Source organism: Enoplosus armatus, chromosome 1, assembly GCF_043641665.1.
Source record: "Enoplosus armatus isolate fEnoArm2 chromosome 1, fEnoArm2.hap1, whole genome shotgun sequence".
NCBI lineage: Eukaryota > Metazoa > Chordata > Actinopteri > Centrarchiformes > Enoplosidae > Enoplosus > Enoplosus armatus.
In genome coordinates, this window is record NC_092180.1 from 24,335,840 (window position 1) to 24,361,332 (window position 25,493).

At 41.4% G+C, this 25,493-nt stretch overlaps 2 protein-coding genes across 4 annotated transcripts; one reads left to right on the plus strand and one right to left on the minus strand.

The window, feature by feature from the left end:
• Window positions 1–250: 250 nt before the first annotated feature.
• Window positions 251–10,506, minus strand: tars3 (threonyl-tRNA synthetase 3). 3 transcript variants are annotated; one of them, XM_070915626.1, is made up of 19 exons: window positions 10,180–10,506; window positions 9,798–9,884; window positions 9,422–9,609; window positions 9,060–9,183; window positions 8,661–8,785; window positions 8,217–8,334; window positions 7,837–7,901; window positions 7,639–7,717; window positions 7,323–7,469; window positions 5,777–5,875; window positions 4,259–4,425; window positions 4,004–4,166; window positions 3,715–3,852; window positions 3,181–3,258; window positions 2,981–3,081; window positions 2,425–2,529; window positions 1,981–2,053; window positions 1,734–1,848; window positions 251–803 (listed from the first exon to the last, which is right to left on the minus strand). In XM_070915626.1, exons 1-19 carry the CDS (start codon window positions 10,498–10,500, stop codon window positions 655–657), a joined length of 2,442 nt encoding a protein of 813 aa, XP_070771727.1. In that variant the 5' UTR covers window positions 10,501–10,506; the 3' UTR covers window positions 251–654. The 3 variants fall into 3 exon arrangements, with proteins under 3 accessions (XP_070771727.1, XP_070771641.1, XP_070771551.1); XM_070915540.1 differs by having other exon boundaries at window positions 9,807–9,884; window positions 10,180–10,500; XM_070915450.1 differs by having other exon boundaries at window positions 10,177–10,500.
• Window positions 10,507–11,867: 1,361 nt separating this feature from the next.
• Window positions 11,868–24,559, plus strand: ulk3 (unc-51 like kinase 3). The gene is made up of 16 exons (XM_070906964.1): window positions 11,868–11,972; window positions 12,279–12,419; window positions 12,564–12,684; window positions 12,988–13,083; window positions 13,391–13,534; window positions 14,098–14,180; window positions 15,487–15,642; window positions 15,878–15,983; window positions 16,125–16,165; window positions 16,354–16,456; window positions 16,837–16,901; window positions 17,330–17,408; window positions 18,888–18,928; window positions 21,506–21,553; window positions 21,844–21,907; window positions 23,409–24,559. Exons 1-16 carry the CDS (start codon window positions 11,868–11,870, stop codon window positions 23,423–23,425), a joined length of 1,410 nt encoding a protein of 469 aa, XP_070763065.1. The 3' UTR covers window positions 23,426–24,559.
• The last annotated feature ends 934 nt before the right edge of the window (window positions 24,560–25,493 follow it).

Here is a 25,493-nt window from a genome sequence, read left to right on the forward strand (position 1 = left end):
CTACACAGACACGGTCCTCTCATAAGCACCAGAGCAATAATGAGAAATACATTTCAGTGCCTAATGCTGTTACATCTGTCAGTACATGTTGAATAAGGACGTGGCCCTGTATTGCTCAATAGGCAAAGACAATCACTGCCACTGATGGAGGCTGTATTTCCCTACTGCTGTTTATCATGACATATTTCTTGAATCATCATTAACCTCTTCTGTTGTAAAGTAAAAGAACAATCTCTCACATTCAGTCGATTTATTTTATTTCTGGGGTTCCCCATAGTGACAGACCTTTATGAAAAATTAGTGCCAAATCCACGTAACCTTCATTATGACAATGATCACACTTATCAAGTAACGTCCCTTCAGATAGACTTAAATTACTTTGACATAATTCGATACCCACACCACATACAAGAACATGTCTTTTTCTGCTGTTCACAGATGATCATGTAGACATTTCAAAGTTGCTTTGCTGCCCCATTCATTACATTTACTTACAGAATATCAGCTCATCAGTTCCTCTGTCTGATTTCCGCTCTATGTACTACACTTTCACTGTACCATCTACACATCTGTGCCATAATTTGTCCCTTTACTGCTCATCTGACTGTAGTTGAGGTATTCAAATGCGAGAGTCTGGATCGTTCTTTGTCTTGATCAGAACTCCTCCTCTGCGTTTCGACAGCGGGATTGTTTGAGCAGGGTCAGGCGAGCCAGCACCTCGGCCACCGACAGCTCTCCATGGACTTTGTTGTCCCTCGTGCGCACATTGACGCCGTTAGTCATCTTCTCCTTCTCTCCGACCACTGCCAAGATACGAGAAGACACAACAGCTTGACATGGGCCAAGTCACACCACACACACACACACACACACACACACACACACACACAGCTACCCTAACACATTCCCCGCTTTGTGCCGCTGAATTCAACAACTGTGGGTGGTTAGCCAGCTTGGAGGTCCATTTGCTTTATATTCAACCAATTAAGAATGTTTATTTTGAACCATTATCATTCTAAGGGGAGTCTACTGACAACCCCACAGTTATAAAGGACCATACCTGTTCATATAATCATATTTACTACAAATCACATATTCTTTACATTCCTGTTTTAGATTTTTGAATGCTTTTTCAAATCTACAGTTTTAACTGCTGATGGATTTTAAAAGTCTGCAGTGCTTCCAATGCAACAAGAATGAAACTTTGATAAAATTAAAAGCAGATATGATGAAAAAACTATGTTATGTCTTGGAAAATGTTTGGTAGTGTAAAACATACTCTGACTCAAAATACAAATGACTCTTAGGAGAACGGACTAAAAAATGCAAAATAACTGGTCCTTTGACTTAACTTGCTTTAGTTGCCTAATCTTTACTGATGCTGTTTTCCTAAATCTCAGTTTTGGTATGGTGTGGTTTACAGACAATGAAACCATATATAGTATACTTCCTTTATCTACATTGTGGTGCCTCCTTGTAATCAAAAAGAGACCACCTAAAATGAGTGGATTACCCAATCAGCATTTTAAAGGGGAAATCAATTTTAACAGTCCTAAAAATCACAATAATACTGTATTTAAAATAGACTGTGAATGTAGTGGGAGTAACCAATTCAATGTACTTTTGAAGTGATTGCAGGCAGCTCCGTGAGCAGCTAATATGGGGTGAAAATGCTCATGAATCAGTGGTCAGTCAGTGCTCCCAAATGTACATAGGGCAGTACATTTTCTCACCAAGAATGAAGTTATATTGGGCCATCTGAGCGTTACGGATTTTCTTATTGAGAAGACAGCCAGAGTCCAGGTCAGCATCTGCCATGAAACCAGCTTCTGTAAACTGCTTACACACCTGACAGGTGGAATAAAAAAAAGAATATACAGTTCATGAAAATTATATAAATCTGAATGCCACAGATAATTAGTGTCTGCATTCATATGATCGTAATTAAATGTGGTCAAGATGGGGAAGTGGAAGACATACCCTTTTGGCGTAATCCTCACAGGAGGGGTTGACAGGCACCAACATTACCTGACGTGGAGAGACCCACAGAGGCCTAGTGAAGGGACAGACACGACTGTAATGAAACGGTCTTCACAGTGATAAACTGGTGTAACGATAACAACATTACCAGCTCCATTTCCTTGACAAAAAGGAACTACTGGCTGAAATCTTTGATATTGAAATTATGCCAGAAATGGAAGAGGACACTCATGGTTAAGATGTTACTAACAATACAGTGGATAGTTTGGCATTCCAGCAAGATGGCGTAATGACAAAGCACATCTGATTTATTTGCTGAAACGTCACTGAACATATGATACAGATGAAAGCAGTGGGCCATATCAAAATTGTGGATTTTCAGTTTTTGAATTTATTAACATTATTTAACTTCACAAATGCAAGAATTTCCAGAGAGCACCTCACCATTTCCCTGCATAGTTCTCTGTGAGAATGGCAATCATTCTCTCCACTGAGCCCAAGATGGCACGATGGATGATGACTGGTCGGGCTTTGTCATCCCCATCCTTCCTGTAAGACATTGCATCAGAAAGATGAAAGGGTTCCTGTGAAATGTGTCACTATTAATGTAAACTAAACTCATTCTTGGCCTTTCACATTTAGAATTGTATTTTTTGGCTTTAATTCAATTCAAAATGTATTTGTACACCTCCCCTTCCCTTTCAATATGTAACACCGGGCTGATTGATTAATTACCTGCTGTTTGTGGCTGTACAGGATGTGCATTGTTTTCCCATGCTGGGTTTACAAATTGAAGTTCCCGGTGAGGGGATAAATCAACCCATCACCTGCTCAATGAGTTCAAATTCGCATACAAGTCTTCACCTCTTAAACACACGACTCCGTGGAGCACAGTGTACAAGCTGAGACATTTTATTCAGAAGGGGATTAACATATAATCCTTGGTGCAGGAAAGCACACGCGCTCAGCAGTGTGTCAATGTTTTGATTAGGTGACTCACCCCACAAAGGTCAGGTTGAAGCGGATAGGCAGCTGGAAGTCCAGCTGAATGGTCGCACACTGGTGGTAACGTCCAATTGCATCTTTGATCTTAATGTCAATCTGTAAACAGCACAGAAAGAATTACAGCCCCTTTATCAGACCTCAAAGAATTAAATTGATTTTGTTCGTTTGGCAGGAAATATCAAGAAATGTCCTAACCTTGGGTCCATAAAAAGCACCGTCTCCAGGGTTGAGTTTCCATGGCTCCCCAAACTCATTCAGGCTGTTCTCCAGTTGCTGTCGCACATGAGGCATGGGTTAACGTTTAATTTACATCTAAACAATGAAAAGCAATTACTGTGAAGCCGGCCATGTCATACTGCAGTACACAATTAAGTACATGCAGTTCAGTTGAAAACTTGCCCTTAATGCACTTCCACACGCACTTGAATTGATGCCCTTATGCAACTTACAGCTGGACAAAATTATAGATAGAAATCAAGTCAAACAAACGAGCAATGGCTTTTATTGACAACACACCTCCCACACAAATTCAAGGAACTTCACAATGACTCACAGATCTGATACTACTGTATGATCACACAGCAGGGAACTTTCATCAACAGTGCCAAGTAAGTGTCAACATTAATTTGCAAAAAACGAAGGTCCCTGCATTTTATATGCTGTACGCCACCAAAGCAGTGTCTCATACTTGGAAGACAAAGTCAGATCTTTGTGCATAATGTGGTTCACCTTCTCGGCCTGGTTCCACACAGCGATGTCGCCCAGGTACTTCTCTGGACGAGTGGAGAGGTGAAGCTGGAAGGAGAATCCGAACACATCGTATACACAGCGGAGGAAGTCAAGGCAGCCCTTCATCTCTGACTCAATCTGTTGGGGGAAAAAAAGGAAGAAAAAAAAAGAAGATGATTCAGAATTTAGGAAATTACTCAAAATAAGTAAGTAGGTACTTCAAAGTTCAAAGGCCTAAAAAAATGTGTGTTTAACCCAAGAAAATGCTGAAAACTACTGATGTGGTCACCTGATCCATGGTGCAGAAAATGTGAGCATCATCCTGCTGGAAACGCCGTACTCTGGTCAGCCCAGTTAGTGTTCCTGACAGCTCATTCCTGTGGAGGACCCCGAAATCTGCCAGCCTCAGAGGAAGCTCCCTCCATGAGCGAGGCCTGTGGCTGAACATGAGACTACAGGACAACCAGAGAGCAGGAAATCAAATGACGGTGACAACACATGAAATACCGTAAGTACAGTTTGATTCACAGCGCTCTAAATTTACCAGTGCCCGGGGCAGTTCATGGGCTTGAGTGCAAAGATGTCCTCTTCCACAGGGAAGGAGAACATGTTTTCGCTGTAGTGTTGCCAGTGGCCAGATGTCTCCCACAGTTTGCTGTTATAGATGTTGGGGGAGGCTACTTCCTGAAAACCTCTTCTCCAGTACTCATCCTAGAAAAACAACAAAACCACATAAACAAGCTAAACCCGCCAGTTGGACTGCACAGGTACTTTTTATTGAGCTGAGCTGAATCATGACTTCTGGCACGAATCTCGAGCGACTACAACGGAAATCAGATCCTGTGGGTTTTATTTATCCATTTGTTTTCCTTAAGCAAAACATGTAATGTCCAGTTGAGCTGTTTAGCAGCCAACAGTAGAAGACTGGTGTTACTGGAAAGATTTCAACCGTGAATATGAGGAGCTGTGAATAAGAAACAGGCAGGAGCATAAAAATATAATGCGTGCTTAGTCAGCTTCTCTTGAATAAATACAATTTAGCAGAAAAAGAGGGATACATCTCCTCCATTGCAGTCATAAGAAGCCAGCATCTATACATGCGAGCCGCACAGTTGTTTTTTTATTTTATTATTTTTTTTTTTTAAAAAAACACAGTGATAACAGATTGAAGTGACGTGATAATGATCTTGCACCATTTCTGTGCAATCTATGTGAGGTCTTCTTGGCTTGGTCCGGTGCGTTGGTGTGTGATGTGAAAGTCTTCAAGATATCAACTCGTGTCTTCAAACACGTCAAAGAGACCAGTTCCTGTACAGCCAGAAAGTCACTCTGAAATCTCCGTTCTTAAGTGGTTTGGACACTTCTGACTTTATGATGTTCAGTATGTCATGTATTTGGCATTTGACTGACAAACCTTTGCTCAGGCCATACTTCAGACCGTACACAGCAGTCAGGACTGGCCTGGAGCTTTTCTGGGGCTCTGAGCAGATTTTGAACTGATTGAGCTGAACTAAACTATTCAGGTCACTGTTATGCTCACAGCTTATCTTTGAGCTCCTTGGTGATTGCATGTTTCGCATAAGTTAACAGTTAGTGGTCTGCATGTCAATGAGCTGGCAATCACTACAAGTACACTGGAAGTGGTAAGCATAGCCTGAGCCTCACGGACTCAGGTTGAGAGTGGTTTTAAATGTTTTTGTGTTTCAGAAACTCTGGAGCACTTCTTTTTTTAGAACTATAAACGCTGTGTAGATGCTGATTCTGTTTGTTCCAATATAAATTGGTGTTGTTCCTCAATAGAGATCCCAAAATATGGGCTAAAAAAGCACAAGACAATTCCTGTAATGACAAAATAATGATTTCGTAATTATCAACCAAACTTATTATGATAAAGAAATGTTTTTCAGGGTCACTAAAAACAAAGCTTGTTATAGTGAGATCACAAAAAATATTTTGGAACAATTTGAATTTGACTGAATTGAAATCGAAAAATCGAACAAAACTCTGCCAATAGGATTGTAAATAAAAGAGGCACTGATGGGAATTTGGCCACCACTCCTACCCTGATGAACTCTGTGAGTGTGTTGTAGATGTAGGCTCCACGTGGCAAGAAGAAACAACTGCCAGGGCTGAGATCATGGAAGAAGAACAGCTCCTGATCCTGTGAAGCAGACAAAGACCACTTCTTTTAATGACTTCACATATTCTTATTATCTAACTCCTCCATACACAGCAGGGAGTTATCCAATAATCACACAGCCGACCACCTGTCAGTGACTGAGTGGCAGCATGTCGTAGACCAGCAGAAAGCCAAGATTAATAAGTGCTGAAAATGAATGTTTACATGCAGACGTATAAGATGAAATACACCTTTAAACAACTTTGAAATGTATTTTATGGCAAGCAAATAAGATAATTAGCATTTTCTAGAAACTGAAGAATCTACAGTATCAACTCTTATCAGTTGGATTATATTACTTTGTTTCGTACAAGTGGCACAACAGCCTCTATATGGTGGAAATACTAAGATATGTGTTTTTTAAAAATGGATTTCTGGGTATCTGTCCCTTGAATTTTACTGAAGACACTAAAAGATATGAGTAAAGACAACCTTTGGGGAGGAACACTGTGTTTATGTCTGACAGATTGATTGTAACACTGTTTAAGCCTGAGATGACGCTAAACCTTAAAACGAACTACCTGACCAGGCTAGTCTGGAGGGATAGGTCTCCATGGTAACTTAGGTCTGACTTATTTAAATCTCCTTTATGGAACAGAATGAGCCTGAATGACTGAAATAAGTAATTCAATAGTAATCCTATGATGATGATGATGATGAAGATGGAATATTGTTATTTACTCCAGAGTTGGGTAATAAAATTAGACTGCATCTAGAGGATTTCAAAATGTTGTGCTTTCATGATGCCTCCGGCAAATGATGAGGGTCGGCTTGGGATCATGCCACCCGGCACCATCTTTAAAACAACATGCCACTTTTGTCACCTCCCTCCAACTGGCTTCAACAGCAATATCTTGACTCTCATATTTAATATGGAACTGTGTTGTTATCAGTGCTGATTGAGGTGCTGCCGCCTGCGTCTCCCATGCTGGGAAACCAGCTGGGGTGCTCAGATGACTCACAGTTGTCCTAAATGTGCCAATATGAAGAAACACAGTGCCCTCAGCTGGTAGAAAGCAGCAACACATGATTTAATGGTTTTCATGTCCATGTTGTTTTGCCATACTGGTTTGGACCTGAGGAATTTTGACAATGCCAAATGAGTTACGCAAGAAAGATAATTTTACTTTCCTTAACCTCTGCGTAATGCTGTATTTTGTTTGTATATTTTTGCACATGTTTTTACAGTCCATGTTTGCCTGGAGACTGTGTTCTTGGTCCAGGTTCGTTTCAGGGCTTCACCACATCTAGAAAACCACAACCCTAGACTCTCACGAGGAAAAACTCCTACAAAAACCTCAAAGGAGATGTGTCAGCCATCATGTTACACAATTACAAATAAAACTTCACTTTGTACTGGGTTTCAGTCTCCAGTCCCATGCCTCAGCCAGCTGGGTGGGCTTGGACAGGACTGCCTACGGAGACTCACTTTGCCAATCTTGCGATGGTCTCTATTCTTGGCCTCCTCCTGAAAACGTTCCCACTCCTTCAGCATCTTTGAGTCAGGGAAGGAAATCCCATAGATCCTCTGCAGAGTCTCCATGTCGGAGCGCCCCTCCCAGTAGGTTGCAGAGTTCTGATGAGGTGGAAAAGAGTGAAATAATTTGTACATGTGTTAATAGAAGACAACCTTTCCAGAAAATATTCATGAACAGAATCAGCTAATTAAATCTACTCTGGGAGTCTGATTTGTTAAAATGCTGAAGTTCATTCACAACATTAGACCCTGTGTGTGTTCTCCATACCTTGTAGATCTTCATGGCCTTGATCTTGCCTGTGTGTCTTACATGGGGACCTCTGCACAAGTCAATCAAGGGCCCGCATCTAACCAGGATTCATAAATTACACAATGGTTAGCTTTACAAAGTACAAAGACTCATATGTCCTCCTTAAAATAAAAAGATCCAGTTCATATTTCTTCTTCTTTCTTATAAGCAATTTACCTGTAGACTGTAGTGGTGGGGGTGGTGACTTTCTCATTCAGAATGCGGCACTTGAATTTGTTGTACTGAAAGACACAAGCATGTTGGGTAAGTTAGAAGTTATGGGCAGAAGGAATATTCTCCACACACACATTTTTTGTCTTGATTTGTGTTTTTTTTGCCATGCATGCAAATAAAAACAATAAGACTAGGCAAGACTGCATGAACCAGGATATGTCAGTTTGGCTGGAGAACAGTTTTCTCATCCGTGAAAACAGTTTGTGAAACAATAGAGGCACAAAAACATATTTCTAGTTTTGAACAATGTAAAAAATGTAATTCAATCTTCCACAGTAGAGGATCTCAGGCAGATGAGAGCTCTCTCTCTCTCTCTCTCTCACCTTAAACATCTTCAGCAGTGTCTCCTTCCTGATCTCAAGCCTCTCAAAGGGCTGTTTTTCCTTCACCACAGCCTTGCACAAAGTCTCCAGGTCCCCAAACTCAGTGCTGGACACTCCTCTGGAAAACATGTTCAGTTCATTACAAGTGCACATGGTCAGTGCTGCTCCGACAAGTACCATGACGTTTCTGTAATGGCCTAATCTTGTTTGACATGATGATCCAACTTAGTAGGTTTTAAATGAACTCTAAAAGAGTTGGTTTTCTGCTGTAGGCACTCTCTTTGGCCCAACAACGCAAAAACATCAATAACCTCGATTTCAGAAAGCAGTGAAATACATAATTAAGACTGGAGGGTATAAACTTAGACCAGAATCCTGAAAATGTCTAAAATCCACACAGATGTGGAAATGTGTCCTGATACTGTAGTGTAGATATTTGCTCACTTCTGTCCATCCAGGAACATGTCGTAGTAGAAACCATTCTCAATGGGGGGTCCATAACACAAACAACCTCCATAAAAGTTCTCCATTGCCTCCCCCAGGATGTGAGCACTGGAGTGCCAATACACCTAGGACATGAGATGAAGATTTAAATATTACCTCTTCAACAGTTTAGTCAAATTAAAGCCAGTATGTTGTTTGGACGTTGTGGCTTTGACCTTTTTAAATACACCAGGCACTAAAGTAAGACAGTATATTACTGAAGATAATTAAAAAAAGGAGAACAAAAAAAAGATTTTCAGATCACAGATGAAGAACTCATCTCCGAGGTTTCCCTCTGTAGCCACCAGACATGTGTTGAAATGTTTTTTATCAATTAATTTAAAAGGTCTATGTACTCACAGCCTGAGCATCCTCATTGTCAAAGCGCAAGATCTCAAGAGAGCAGTCCTGCTCGAGAGGTCTGTCCAGGTCCCAAAGCTCCCCATTCACCCGAGAAATCACAGCGTTGTCAGCCAGGCCTTGGCTGAAAGTCAAGCACAAGATGGTTGCCTCAGAAATGCTGCTCCCAAATTTGATTGAGAGCGATTTCTATCATTACAATAAAAAGAGAGAAGTCTCCCTCCGGTGGGTCTGCTCTGATCAGACAATTTAGTGTTTTATAGATAAATAATTCATTATACAGATCATATTGGCAGCCATTCATTGGTAATATAATTGTAGACTTAACATTAGTGGATCTGGCTAGTTGTTTAAGCACTAACCTGATGTCACAAGCCAACTGGTATGGTGTGGTGAGCCAAGCCTTGCCCGCCACCTTGCGTCCGTCTGGCAGCTCCACAGTAACGGGCTTGCTGTCTGCAGCTTTCTTTGCCAGCAGGGCGTCACTCTCCCTCTTCAGCTCCTCGTAGAGGCTTAGGCGCTCTGCAATGTATCCAGGCATGGGCTTCTGCTACAGCGGAATATATTAAAAAGTCAAAGCATGACTAGAGCTTTGCATGTTGTTTTGTCATACGCAGCATCACAGTATTATTAATTTGTGTGAAAACAATGTTTGTGATAAACTTATTTATAACATAAGTTATGTTATAACTGTATGTTACATACGACTTTAAGGTCCTGTGCTTCTTTAATATTCACCTCTTTCACACCTCCACCTCCTTGTCCCTTATCCTGCTTCTTCTCCTTCTTGTTCCTGTCACCTGGTTTGGTATCCGGGGTTGCCACCTGTCCACGAACAGAGAGGGGGTGTGGGAGTCTTTAGTCTTACAATAGGCTCTTATCACTATTCCCTTCTGGATCACATTATCAGCCTGTTATTAATATCAGTGAACATATTCAAAGTGTACACACACTGAGACACTGAGGGGGCAGCTATTTCTGGAAATGGGGTGGTGGAGTTTGTCATTTGTCTTCACTGGACAGAGGCCATAATAGTGCAGCACGTCTACTACTCACCCCCTCCTCATATTACAAGTCATTTAAAGTGGGCAACACTAACTGCCCTAGTCTTTAATGCTACCTTGTTATCAGTTCGGTTGTTTGTCTGCGGCTCTTTGCTGGTGTTTTTCTCCGGCGCTTTGCCACACTTCACTCCTTGTTGTCTCTTGCCCCGCGCCTCCTCCAGCTCCAGCTCCGCACGCAGACCCCGCCGGAGGTGCAGGAGCCGGTACCTGAGCTTCTCATTCTCGGTCCGCAGGCTCTCCAGCTCCGGGGAGACCCCCGCAACAAAGGCGGCATCCAGACCTCGACTTAATCCATCCCGGAGAGAGGAGATTTCCTTGGTGAGGAGCTGAATTTGCTCCTCCTGGGAGGCCAAACGTGCAGCCAGGCACTCCGCCATCTTTAAATGACCACCATGCCCACAATGACAGCTAACTTCCGGTGACGGTTTTTGAAAATAAAACTACCCACAAGCAAGCAACCAGAACAAGAGTCCACTTAATTGAACATGAAACAATATGAATACGCTATTCGATATGTTTGAAAACACAAATTTATAACACAGTGGATACGTATGAATACATATTGCTTGTGTTATGAGTCTCAAAATCAGACTAAAGCAAATGCCAAGTCCATTTTCTGTGGATGAGTGGGGAAATGTAACGTTAGCTATCTGACAAAATGTTATTTAGTCAAAGTTGTGAATTATTACCCTATTATATACCCTAACTATGCGGTAATAACATTTTAGGTCTGAATGTAGGGCTCTTATGATCTATTTATTTTTTAGACAGATCTTTCAAATATACTTTGAATGTGACTGATATTTTGCAGGCGTCGCATCTTGTTTGAATCACGACATTTCCTCCCGTAAGCTGCAGTAACGGAGTACCAACGCTAGAAGGCAGTAACATATTTTCTACTTCATTTTAATGTCAGCTGATCAACTGCACTGCAGCGTGCGACCAAGTCTGCTTGTCAGCAATGTAAACATTGACTTTTCATTCATGTGCTGTGGATTTGTTAGCCTACAGGTATGTGTCACCTATTTGCATATGTATTTTTTTTAACTTTTGAATGAACGCGAAAAGGTCTAACTACTTCCGTTTTATTTTTGGCAACTGGTTTACTAACACTACATTAATAGTAACTTAGCATAACATAGTAGCTAACTTACATTATCACCACAGCAAGTGCTACGTTAGCTAGCTAGAACTTGTAGCTAGCGGTTATCTCTCAAACTGAGGTACACCAAATTCAGTTAAAGTAACTGGCAGTTTACGGTTTCCTTTCCTATCAGGAAGACAAATTCATGTCAGAATACGGTTTAAGACTTTAACGAGCTTGCCTGGATTAATTCAGTAAACTTTGAACTTGTTCGCGCGGACAAACATCATAATAAATGGTAAATAAGCTGCCATGCAATTTAGGGTTCATTGTCTTGCTCAATCCGCTCTAACCAGCTTTTCCTCTCATGCTACAGTGCTATCCACTGCGCCACCATGCCGCCCCTTACTGTAAATGAACTCTGTAAATGACTGACAAACACAATGGTGAAATAATTAACTTGTCTTCCTGACTCTTGTAAAGTGGAATGGTGTAGATAGACTGTCCCTTAACTAGACGGTCCCCACCAGGTCAAGGGATAGCACTATTCTTCATCCCTGCTGCAGGGTGAAGATCAGGCGTGTATTTGGTATGAATAGCATATTGATCTTACATTCCAGCCAAGACCACCTCGGGAAATTTGATGTTGCTGTCGTCAGCATGGCTTCAACCTCCAGCTTTGCGCCTCCAAAACTGGCTGACTTCATCCTCACAGAGCGGCTGGGCAGTGGCACCTATGCCACAGTCTACAAAGCCTACAGAAAGGTGGGCTTGTGGAGGAGACAGGGGAAACATCTCATAAGTATCAAAATGCTACAACATTCATGTTTCTATATTAACTCAATGTTTGAGTCAGGTGGCCAGCAGTAAGAGTCACCTGTACTTTCCTTTCCTTACCACAGATACTAGCCATTATTATAAATGTGCTTTCTACACTCCCAATTTTGTCTGAGGCTTTGACAGTCCACATGTAGCATATTTGCTGTCACTACTGAAAGACACTGGTATTATAAGTTCAATATAGTTTTGTAACTGAAAGTGAAAGTTTAGTTCTTGCCTGTGACGTTGCAGGGGGACAGTCGAGAGGTGGTGGCAGTGAAGGTGGTTGCGAAGAAGACTCTAAACAAGGCATCTACAGAAAACCTGCTCACAGAGATTGAAATCCTCAAGACTATGCGTCACCCTCATATAGTCCAGCTGAAAGACTTTCAGGTGAGCTCATTTATAGCTTTCAGATTTGCTGTAGCTGATAATAGGAATGAAGAAGAAGGTAAAAACTATTTTGGAACAAAAGCAACAGTCCTTGTGTAAGATTTGTAAGATTGTAAGAGTGTCTGAATTCTTCTCTTTCATCAGTGGGATGCTGAGAATATATATCTGATCCTGGAGTGGTGCTCTGGTGGAGATCTCTCCCGCTTCATTCGCAGTCGCAGGATTTTACCTGAGAGGGTGGCCCGGCGCTTCCTGCAACAGATGGGTGAGTCAGTGCTGGACTTTTATTTTGACTTCAATTGATAGGAGATACATTTTGACACTGGTTCCATGTCAAAAGCTTATTTTCATACCAGTTGGTATTATTCTTTTTTTTCTACGGTGTTTTGACACTTTTTCATCCCTGTATACTATTTTGTTGTTTTGTTTTGTTTGGAAAAATTGGTAGAACTCACTCTTGCGGTAGAAATAAGACATATATTCTTATTTAGTGCAAGTGTGTGCTCAGTGCAAACAGCAACACTGTGTTTCTCTCATTGTGTGTTTGTATGTGTGTCTGCACAAACAGCCTGTGCCCTCCAGTTTCTTCATGAGCGAAACATCTCACACCTGGACTTGAAACCCCAGAATATTCTGCTCAGCGGCTCTGTCCTCAAACTAGCAGGTGATCTCACACAGTCAAGCCATCAAGTGAACACATATTGATGTGCATGTGATTGTGATCATTTCAGCTCCGTGCCAGACACCAGATGAACTGAATCATCATCATGCTATTCTGATGTTTGCAGAGTAAGACAGTTAACTGTCTTTGCTGCACAGGCCACATTTGCTTGTTCATGTTGTACTGACACCATATCAAAGGGTTCTTAAACTGTGCTGATTTTAAACAACACTCCTTTGTGTATTCTCCATTATTAACATGTCTGCTTGAATCTCTCATAGTGAACCTGTTCATTCTGGTTTGCTCTCAGATTTTGGTTTCGCTCAGTACATGTCACCATGGGATGAGCAGAGTGTGCTGAGGGGTTCTCCTCTTTACATGGCTCCTGAGATGGTGTGCCGACGCCAATATGACTCCAGGGTAGATCTCTGGTCAGTAGGGGTCATTCTTTATGGTGAGTGGTTTAGTGTTCACTTTTCTCTTTTGAATGTGGAATGCCCTCAACACAAATTAAACACGGCTTCAGACCATCTATTAGTTGTAATGCTGCTTCATTATATATTCAAGGGACCAAAACGGATTCCCATGCGCAGCATCTGATGTAACTGTGTCTTGTGCTGTGTATTGTGAGTCCCCCTTAATAATAGTTTTTACTTCTTTTCACTTCCTCTACAATTATAAAAGGCTTATCAGTTGACTGGCCCTGCAGGCTTGAAAGAGCGCTCTGAGTAAGTCACAAACAAAATTGTGCCATTAATCATAAAATGGCCACCTGGTTTGCCCCCCTTTTTAGTGGGGTACAGTAATTGTACAATAATAGTGCCATAGCACAATGCAGTAATTGCACTGTGTGGAGTGACAATGCACAAGACATAATGGGAGGAGGTCTTGTCACTGTCAATCATGTAAGCCAAACAGAGTAGCATGCAATTTACAGATTGTTGGAATTTCTCACTTTAGACTAACATCAGTTATCCTTTTGGAATAATCTACTCAACATTGTTTGTGTGCATGCAGAGACACTGTTTGGGCGAGCACCATTTGCATCAAGGTCATACGCTGAACTGGAGGAGAAGATCCGGAGTAACCAACCTATTGAGGTAAGCGTGGAGCAATACATGAGTTCCTCATTAGTGATCAGTGTGCTGGACCGAGACACAACTATGAATGACTCACTGCTCACACTGCCGTTCCAAAGTAGTGCCACATTGTGCCACATATTTGTCATTTGATGGAATCACACGTTGAGCACACTCCAAATGTCAAATACTGTATTATGTCCAGATGGAAACCTGTAAAGCAGCAGTGATGAAGTAAATTTTAGGAAAATGACTATATAGTTTGCCAGAAGTCAGTGCATGAAGTGCTATTTGTTATTCATTGATTGTGTCAGTAATGGTAACACTGTACTACCACAGCACCTTGGGGTGTAACAGTTAAAAATCAAAATAGATTAAATCATCCAAATGTACATGCACCACCACATCATCTTAAATTATTATTAATTATCCCTGTAATTAAGTTTTTAATGCTCAAACTGATTAAAAAACGTTCTTGTTCAATGTGTGTCCAACCCTGCTGTACAAGGCAGAGCAGCATTTCACCAAATGTTTCGTTGAAATGCTCCTGGAACAGTTTATTAAAAACACATTACCGTTGAGTATTTGAGATTTTTCTCACTGTATTTGTGAATTTTCAGCATTAAACCACTAGATGGCATCCATTCACACTGTACCCTTACTGGCAGTGGGGGTGCTCAGCTGAAACAAGGAGTTATTGCTCATCTCCAGTTATCTATCAAAAATTGATAAGGAACATTCTGAGATACAAATGAAAACTTTTTTTTATGTATTTGTAAATAGGCCTATGTAATATATTTAATTATGACCTGTTCAGAAACAAATTGGTAGTGTTTCGTCTATAAGTCAGTCGATTTAATGATATATGTGTAAAAACACGATCATTAATATGGATTAAAATGCTTATTGGATGTTTCAAGACTTAAAACAAGAGTTTTATCTTGATTTTTATGTGTTTAAATAAAACAATAACATAGCTGATTGCTGGCAATTAAAAGTCATAGTTGTGTCTCTGTCAGGATTTGCTCGCAGCATACACTCACCAAATGTTAATTATCATTGCAGCAATTAAGGATAACACTACTTTTAATGATGGAGGGCTTGAATTCACTTGAATTCTTGTGTCAAAAATTAGGCTCAAGCTAAATGGATAGCATTAGCATATGGTCCATTACCCAGGGATTCACATCAAGAGTTTTAAGGTCATCTTTTGATAAAAAGTAGTGATGTGAGACTAGTAGGTCTCTGGCAACAGTCTGCTGTCCTTTTCCCTTGGATTGTCCTGTGGATTGAGTGCAACATAATAAGGTCGTGTTTTGTGCATCAGCTCCCTCCTGGGGCCAGGGTATCCAAGGACTGCAGAGACCTTCTGTTGCGGCTGCTAGAGAGAAATCCAGATGCCCGGATCACCTTTGCAGAGTTCTTCACCCACCCTTTTGTGGATTTGGAGCACATGCCGAGTGTAGAGAGCCTGGTAAAAGCGGTAAGAGAGTAAGAAGAATGGGACATATGTGCTGGCATGTGTGTGTCTGCTCTAGATGACCATGAATAATGTGTGTGTGTGTGATTGACTGAGCACATGTACACATGTGTTAGTAGGTTTGTGCTCATGTCTGCCCCACATGTTCCTTCACCCATGACTCTGCATGCATGCGTAAGCGATGGAGAGCTGCAGCAGTTTGCATTCAGTGATGCCAGTTTCTATTTCCTCTTTTCAGAAAGAGCTGGTCCTGCAGGCCATTCAGAAGGACCAGGAGGGTGAGAGGTCTGCTGCTCTCTGTCTTTACTGCAGCGCCCTTGAGCACTTTGTCCCTGCCATTCACTGTAAGAACAACAACCACTCTCATATCCTGTCTTTGGCTTAAGCCCTTCAACAATGCACCGCCTTTGTTCCACTATAATGAACTGGCAAAGTAAACGCATTAAATGTAAAATCAAAACATCTCTTCTCTGCGCCCTCCCCAGACGAGACAGACCGACAACGTAAAGATGCCCTCAGGCAGAAGGTAGGCCTGAAAACACTCCCCGCGTTCACATTTGGATTACTTTCTATTTTCAATCGGTCTTTCTTTTATACTCCAGTGGCTTTCACTTGGAATGAATTCTCCACTATGAATACCATATGGTGTGGATGGAGAGCATATGGCGTGGTTGACATGATTAAGTTGAGTCAATGTAAGAGGACTTCCTGCAGGTCAGCCAGTATGTGTCCAGAGCCGAGGAGCTGAAAGCCCTGGTGGCCTCCGACAACAGACTGAGCTTTGAGGAGGCCCAGACCTCCAGGGATGTCCTCAGAGGTAATGAACACAGCTCAGTGCAGAGGCAGGGCCACTGTATATCTGCATTAGCCTTGTCTGATCAGCAGTTATTCTTAAATGTATGCTTCATTTTCTTTTCCTGTGCCCCAGAGATCATAGGTCAGAATGACAGGTCTGGGTCTCTTAGGGATTTGGTCTTTTGCTCAAGGACTCTTGTGCTCTATGACCCTCTTGCCCTAAAATAGATATTATGAAATCTTAGGTATCCCAAATCCACAATACTGGAGTCTTTAGATACTGCAGGGAACATGCTGATTATACAATAATGCATATATTTCTAGTAGAATGAATTGATGGTGTGTTTAGACTGATATACAGTAGGACTCAAAGTAGCGTTTTCTGTTTTCTCTCTACTCCAGAAATGTCTCGAGACCAACCACGACTGCTGGCTGCTCTGGAGATGGCCTCTACTGCCATGGCTAAGGTTAGAAGGGGGTACTGCTGGATGATGACACACACACACACACACACACACACACACACACACACACACACACACACACACACACACACACACAAAGGCAGTAATACAACATTCAAAACAAACCAGCGAGTACAAACCAATCCCCCCTCTTAGATTGCTTTCCAAACCACATCTTTTAAGATTATTGGTAAACCAAAAACATCTATTTTGTGGTTTTGCTCATCTGACACTTTATTAGTTGTGCAAACTTTTTTATATTTGTGTGTCTCTGCTTTGTGCTGCTAACAATTTTAGAAGTGAACAATAATGAATAAAAAATGTTTCAATGCTATGAAATAGCTGAACTATGCATGTACCAAGGTGGCCCAAGTTTCTCTGTAGTCAGATATAAAGCAATGTTTTGCCTTATTTATAACTTTCCATTATAGGAGGAGAGTGGATTGGATGACCATGAGACCCTGGATGTGTACCAACAGTGCTTAGGTGAACTGCTGTTGGCGCTGGCAGGTAGGTAAACTCTTCTTTCTGTACAACATGGCTATATGCAGTTATCCTGTCCACTGGAGTCCAAGGTTTAAATGCCTTGCTCAAGGACACATTGGCAGTAGTTAGTGACTGAGGAAGAAATTTAAACCATATTGTAGACCCACATCTGATACTTCCTCTGCATTCAGAGACATCACCTCAGACCTCAGGCGGCTGTGTGTGTTTGCACACATTTGTTATTAGAGGAACGGAATAATAGAGTCTTGCAGACACAATGAGAGACATTCATTTAGAGTTGAGGGTAGAAACTGAGACAGGTCAAGAAATGGCCAAACAAAGAAAATGATACTCAAGGGAAAAGCTGGAAAAGAGAGACAAAAAATCACTTGGAGTAGAGAATAAATATAGAGGGACTTAACTTGAAACAGAAAGAGAGACAAACTGAACAGGACTGAGAGACTTTGAGAGAGATGGATATAAAAACGACTCAGAGAAAGTCTCACAGAGATGGAAAATAACTAAAGTGAGGAAAAGACGAACTGAAAGACAGAGACGGAGTGAAGCAATAGACTTGGAGAGAGAACGGGGACACTTAATAAGCGACAGACAGACAAACAGACAGAAGAACTACAGAAGAGACTCCAGTGACTCTCTCTGCGGCCTGGCGTCCATTAGGCCCGGCTCATGAGCTCATCTGGAAGATCGGCCTAATGGAAGAGGTGGGATAGAGTGATCCAGATGTGGCTTTGAGCCGGGATGAGACCCGGTGCCAGCGCCCTGTGTGTGGTATGAGAGCCTTGCCATCTGCTTCCCATTCAGACAACACACTTCATTTATTTGTGTTATTACACACTGGAAACAAATAAAAACTATTATCTCTCGGATAAACAAGAGCTCTAATCATCCAGTGCTGTTGAAGGATCGTCCAGTAGGGGCTAAAAGACTGACTTGACCTAATAGATTGTAGATGTTACACCTTATTGCCTAATGTAGCTGAAGAAATAGTTTACAAAAACACATCAATTAAATTGACATATGAGCGTTTTTACTCATCTTGTCAGTGGATCAATAACGTATGATTTACTGGTCCAAGTGATCACATGGCATCCTAACCAGCCTTTCTCTCCAGTGTCAGCCAGCCTCGTTGTGTGGCACAGCAGATGCCACCAGGGGGATTGTGGGAAGAAAACATTGGTTCTTTGTTTGGCTAGAAGCTCTTTGTTGCACAGCTTCCCAACATGCCTTGCCACCAGAGAGCTCTCCTCCTCGTCCTCCTCCCCTCTCTGTCACTCTCCCCTCCAGGATGACTGACTGTGAAAACACTGGCCTACATTAGAGCCATTTCCACCCTTGAGCCCCCCAGTCTACATGCTAGCGAAATCCAATCTAGTAGTTGACCTCTTCTTGAGCAAACAAGGTGATTAGGTGGTGGACTCTCTCTTCCCTTCCTCTCCTCATTATTCTCTGTATCTTTTCTTTTTTTCTCTCTCGGTGAGCCAGCCGAGCCCCAGGGCCGCAGGAGAGAGCTGCTCCACAGTGAGGTGAGTAGGCGAGGAAGGGCTTCTGGTCGAGTGCTCACGGTAGGGACGACTATTTGTCTCCTCTAACAAGCCCTCGGCTGATCACCTAGCACAGTGGATGCTCCATCACATGACCCATGAGCCTTTTTCCAGCACTCACATGTGCATGTTTTTTTGTGGTAAAGGCCAAATAACGCAATCCATCATCTATATTACTGTTACATACACATAGATCACTGTCCATTTTAAAATTGGATACTTAAAGTGGCTAGCATCATTTTTTTTTTTTTTTTTTTTACATCAGCAATGGATCACATGACCACTTGTATGTGAAAAGAGTCACACGTGCTGACACACGTCTAACTCTATTCCCCTCATCTTTGCAAAGTTTTATAGCGACATTGCGCTCATTGGTTTGGTTTTACTTGCGAAAGCGTTGTTTTTGGCCTCAGCAGGCAGCTTTTTTCAGAAAAGCCCTGCAAACCGTCTCTACGCTACCTGCCCAGCAGCAAACAACAGAGAGCTGCTGAACTTTTAGCATTTATCAGCTAAATAGCCAGATATTTATTAAGATTTCAGGAGAGGGTGGAAACCAAAAAAAAAGAGCTAAAAGGAGAGTGACCACCTGACTGTTACATTCATCAAGTGGCGGCCCAAAGAAAATCAGTTATTTCAGGTTTAAACCCCTCAAAAAAGATTATACTCGGATTGTCAGTGTCATTAACAATCATCGTAAAGGAATTAAAGTTGAAGTTGAAATGAACAGACCTAGGTAACTTGAAAGAAAGAAATATGTGTGATATGTGAATTAGATAAATAAAAGCAATAATAATCAGCTGTAATAAAAACCAACAAAGTCCTTCCATTGACCTTCTCCTGTCTTATTGCAGTAATAAGACCTTTCCTGTAGATTACATACATGCCTTTGGGACCAACCCGAACATACTTGAACAAACCTAACATTTTGATGGTCCAGTAAATTTGCTGGCTCTGACTTTCGGGAATCAAGACCCAGAATATTAGCATTGATATTGTACTTAAACAAACTTTTGCAAACGACTTGTGTATGTCTGCCATTAATGCTCCAGACCCCTTTGTTTTCGTGCATTGTTTAGCCAGCAACTGAGCCAACAACAGACAACAGTATTTCACCAACAAACCCCAGAAGGGGATGGGGGTTTGAGTGGGCCTCATAGACCTCCCTATTTGAAGTTTTATGGGTGCTTGTCTTAAGTAAATTCAGATGTGGCTGTAATAATCCAACACAGCATTAGGGAGGCGAGGTGGGGGATTCGATGGAAAGCATGTGTATATGTGAGAACCAACACATGCCGTGACTGGCCTCCATATGCGTTCATATCTACTGTAGAGCACACTTTAGCCTTTCAAAGCTGTAATTCAATATCCCGTCTTGTCATATGTGAGCCACAGCTTTGATCTATCCAGTGTATGTTGACATAGTGTCATTGTGGCTGAACATACGTGATGACGTGCTGTCCTGTGGCCTGTGTTTCAGTATATGTACCTTTAAAAATCTGACAGTGATCAATACGTCCCATGAACTGTGCTCACCCATGTAGATTTCTTCCACATTTATTGTACTTGTTGATTAAAGGGATTGTGATTTAAGTGCTGTGGCTACGTAGGGTTGGGGTCAGGGCTGGATACTAAAAACCTGTGGTCAGAATGATTACTTACTGCAGATTGGTGTTTTAAAAGGACGTTATGGAAGCCATCAGTTTAGGTCTCCCGTGATTATGACCCTCAGATGTTACTGAAGTAATACCCAAGAGGGCTCGCTCTATACTGTGACAGTGGTGATAGAACTAGGCATGAGGTGCAGCCAAGAAACTTCATAATCACCAGAGGACTGATTACCACAGCAAAGAGCACCCTCAAGCATATGATGACGACAGACATTAGTAGCACATGTGTACCATATGAAATGTTTTCAAAACATAACAGAAAGAGCAAGAAGCACATCAGTCGAGCTGATCAGTTTAATCTGATTTTATGTCCACACATCTTAAAGTTATTGCATTTCCTGCTGCATGAAGACACCGCAGTTTACAGTAAACAAGCGCAACTCAGAAAATACATCTTGTAATTGAAAATAAAAAAAAAAGAAAAGGAAATTCAGAGAGAATTGTTTTTTTGATTACACACCATTGACCCCCCACTTTATGCCCCTTGCCCACATTATTTTTAAGTTTTCTTTGTATCCCAGTATGTTAGTATGTAGGTGTGGTCCCACCTATGAGTACTGAGTACTCATGTAACAATGTAGTAATGACCACTGAGTGCTAGATGAAAAGTTTCCAAAAAAAGAATCATTATATCCATTTCACTTAAAACCTAAACATGTCACTAGAGGGAAACATTAAGACACAAAACATTATGTTGTGACCTTCCATCCAATAGTTGTTGAAATTTTTCAGACTGGACCCAAGTGGTGGAACAGCCGACATCTCTAGAGCCAAACCGCAAACGTGGCTAAAATCAGTAGAACACATGTTGCCATATGAAAGCATCAGCGAACACTTGCGTTGAAAGTTTAAATTGTAATAACATTTATTTGAATTTTATGTCTCTCACCAGATTAAAAGCCTCATGACCAGAGCTGAATACCTCAAAAAGCATATCAAGGTAAGCATGCATTCCTTCCAGATATTCAACTGAAGGATTACTCTCGCATCCTCAGACTGTATGTCACTGAGAACACCGAATAGGTTTGATTTCAAAAAGAGATTAGGGACAAGATTAAGACTTCTTTTTTTGATACTACTAAATTAAACATTAATTAATTAATTAAAAATTAAAACATTGATGATGATGTTCAGTCTCATCATCTACCTATATCTGTATTCAATGTCCTTGTTTTGTTGTCATTTGCTTATTAGTTTTGGGTGATTTACAGCTACGTGTTTATTTTTCAGATGCAGGAGGCTCAGAGGGACGTGTCTCTGGATCGAGAACCTCTTGCAGACTCTGTCAGAAGCTGTGAGTTTCCCCTGCCGTGTTGCATAAACTGCTCCTTTGGTCACGAGAGTGTGTTTTTGATAAATTACTATATGGAGGTTTGGTACGGGAAGGTGGTGGGGTTTAAGTGAGGAATAGCCGCCTGAAGTTGTAATGAAATGTCCTTTCATTAAAGCTTTTTTTTTTCCACTTGTAAAATATGAGCCATTCTCTCGCTGTGCTGGCCACCCCGCAGGACTGTCTGGCTCTTTGATTTCGTTTCAGTGCAGCCGTGGGCTGCTCTGTCCTCTGCCCTCTTGTAAAGCCTACCTTGTGAAAGTGAGACTTGGTGCTAGCAAAGAGTTATCCTCCTAACACACAGACGTCAGAAACAACGACAGCACACACATGTACATGTCATTCCTTTCACATACTCGCATGTAAATTTGCTTTTTTATATATTTTGAGGAGTCAGTGTGCATTCAGTACATATCAAATCCAAACAACGATGTAAAAATAAATAATTGAATATACTGGAACTTCCCTGTCTGTACACTACATAAACAAACTACTAAAGTAATTAAAAAGCAATGTATTGTTAATATAAGTTACATTTTAATATACTTGAACTTCCCTAGCTGTAACCTATATACGGCCAAATTCACTTTTTTTTCTGGGCTCAGCTCTGGATACCTAAAGCCGAGGCAATATCCTGTTCTCGGCAAGAAATTCCTGGGGAATTATGAATATAAAAAAAGGGGGGATGGGGAAGGGCACCAATGACTCTCGAGGCCGCTCAAGTTTCATGAAGAACGTGGCTTCTTATTCTGCTGTTGTTATTTAATAAAACCACACCATAGTCAGCCATACTAACTGGCACTGATCCAACAGCAGCTGTACTAGAGAAGAGGGTCGCAGCAACGCCCAAGTCTGTCTGGTGACCTGAGACTACACCAAAACAAGCAGCACAGTTTTGCTGAGAAGCATTACACTGTAACCCTCAGACAATTTACTTTTTATATGTTAAGCTGCATGCAGTGATTCAGTGGTAAAGTGTGACGCTTATACTTAAAGATTAATGACATTTGTTTATGTTGTAAATGAAAAGTTCATCCTCAGTAATGTGTTCAGATGTTCAGTTTGTGTGGAAACAAATGTTAAGTGAGGGCCCATTTCTCCTTCAGGGTCATAATTTATACTTATATAGTGAGTATGTAGCCCGCTGAAAAATGCAAAGGATTATGGTAAGGTAATGGTATGGTATAGTTGCATTATGACTTTGCACACAAAGAGGAGCCCACCTACACCACATGCTGTTGTACATAGCTTAACGGGATACTAGTAAATACATGTTAGAAGGTGGAAAAGGAGGCAACAGATCAAGTTGTATATTTATTATTAAGAAAACGGTTTACATTATTATAGGGCTTTCATTGACAATTTATAAGGCTACAGTGTTTCCGTATGTTTTAATGAAATGAAAAAAAAATGGAAATGTGTAATCTTGAAACCTATCACACATCAATCATTTCTGTTTTCTCAGCTTGCTGTTTGCAGTAAGCCTGACGGCCACCATGGGAACTGGCTGGGACACCTCCACAGAGCCTCAGACTGCCTGTCAGCGTTCAGGTCGGACACAGAGCCTTCACCTGACCAGGTTTCTGTCGGGGGCCAAATCAAACCTGCATCACACTTCACCCTATCCAACTCAGAACGCTGTCCGGGTGGGATATTACACAACGCTGGCCAAATATGGTTAATGTTTTGGTTGTTGCTGGAAGGTGGATGATTTGGCCAGTTGAGAACTAATAATAATAATAATTTGGCTGGTAAAATACAGAAAGTAGTTTTTTTTAATTCAGCATCTGCACACTGGTGAATGTGAAAGTTAGTTCCCTGCTCTGTACATTGTGTTGTTGCACTGCTTAGCCTCAAATCCCTCCTCCTGACACGCCATTGATATGTAAATGCTGGACAGCTTGTATGACAATACCACACTGTCATGGTAAACAAGTTCTACTGAGACTGCTGCTACGTTTATTGTATTGCAAAACTTTCAGTATTTGCAGCACACCTAAAAACTGTGAAAACTTGAAAAAAACAATCATATGGGAACTGAGACATTTAAGAAGTACCAAATCAGTTTTGAACTGTAGGATTAAGTGTAATATATCGAGGCCTCTGCAAACATGCACATACTCCCCTTCCCCACTGCCTTTACTGTGGGTCAACCACAGGCTCACCATGCCCTCTCCGCTGATGGAGCCCTCTTCACCACTATGAGGGGAAAACTGGAGAGGTGCGGCCTCTGCCTTATTTACACTAGACTTGCATTTTCTTAGGCTTGGCACCGGCTGGGTATTTGAGGGATACAGTGAGTTGTGGCTCTCAAGCAAAGCCTTCATAACTAGGCCTCTGTGAAATGGTAAAAAAGCTTAACAGGCGGTGGCAGGCTGATAATCCTCGCTGTTGTAGGTCTTCACGACTGGTTTGATTTCAGGTAAAGCACTTGAATATTCCAAAAGGGAGCTTTACTTTGTGAATATAACAGAATATACAGACAACTGTTGAAACAAGTGTTAAAGGAGAAAAGTATAAATATGTCTGATTTCCACACTGCTGTGTTGTTTTTATTTTTCATTTGAATGTTTATACAGCTGTGATTTTATATTCTATGTATTTATTAAATGAGAAATTCTGTGGAAAAATAAAATGGCCATCTCTGAAGTTTCTGTAATATCTGGACCTGTTGTGTGAACAGCACAAGTCAAACGCTCGTCTCTCAGAACCTATGGAAAGATTTATGTGCCGTCATGGGAGCAACGCTGCTGGTCCCCCGCCATCGTCATCATCTGGCAGGCCGCTCTGTAGAAACAGCTGGCTCAAGGCCACAAGGGGAGGAGAGAGGAAGGCAGGCAAGGGGAAGTAAGGACGTTTGATAATTATATGATTCATATGGAAGTCTGGAAAACTATGGAAACTGAATTTGAAAATGTTCTCAAAAACTAATTGGACAAAGAACTCATTACAGGTATATTATCTTTTATGTCTCTTCTGCCATGTATGATAACTCTTTACGCTACTACGGCAGTTGCACTTTTTACTACTTGTTGCTCAAAATTAGCCAGTAATGTTGCACTCATTGGTTTCTGCAGAGAAAAGTAGCCTGAAGTGGAAATTAAGCTTTTCAAAAAACTGAAATGCAAAAAGATCAACCATTTTAGAAAGATGGAGCACTGAATTAGTGCCACCTGTGAAAACAGTGATAAGGTTTCCTGGAGGAGCGTTGTGAAAATAACCCTGATGATGTCGTAGTGATGTCATCAGGGTAATCTGGGCCTGGAGAGTGTGGAGTTTGACAGGAGTTGGTGTTTACCAGGCAGCGGGTCTACTGAAAGATGCTGTTGGGATGCATTGTGGGAAATGTAGGAGCCAGGAGGAGCTTGACCTGTATTAGGAAAGTCAGGATATCTTGCAGGTGCAATACTAAGTCTCTGGAGGACCCCTTTAAAATAGTGACTCGAAACATGATACAATCTTGGGAAAATCTTCAGTCAACTTGGGAAAATCATCAATTGAAAAATATGTCTAGTTCTGCTAAAAGCAGTGATTCACAGAGTGTGGCTGC

Coding starts and splice junctions, on each gene's coding strand:
- tars3 (XM_070915450.1), bottom strand. CDS start 10,500: ATGGCGGAGTGCCTGGCTGCACGTTTGGCCTCCCAGGAGGAGCAAATT. Junction 7,718..7,836: donor CCCACCACTACAGTCTACAG/GTAAATTGCTTA, acceptor AATCCTGGTTAG/ATGCGGGCCCTTGATTGACT. Junction 5,876..7,322: donor ACCATCGCAAGATTGGCAAA/GTGAGTCTCCGT, acceptor TCTGCTTCACAG/GATCAGGAGCTGTTCTTCTT.
- ulk3 (XM_070906964.1), top strand. CDS start 11,868: ATGGCTTCAACCTCCAGCTTTGCGCCTCCAAAACTGGCTGACTTCATC. Junction 16,457..16,836: donor CTCCAGGGATGTCCTCAGAG/GTAATGAACACA, acceptor TCTCTACTCCAG/AAATGTCTCGAGACCAACCA. Junction 18,929..21,505: donor GAGAGCTGCTCCACAGTGAG/GTGAGTAGGCGA, acceptor GTCTCTCACCAG/ATTAAAAGCCTCATGACCAG.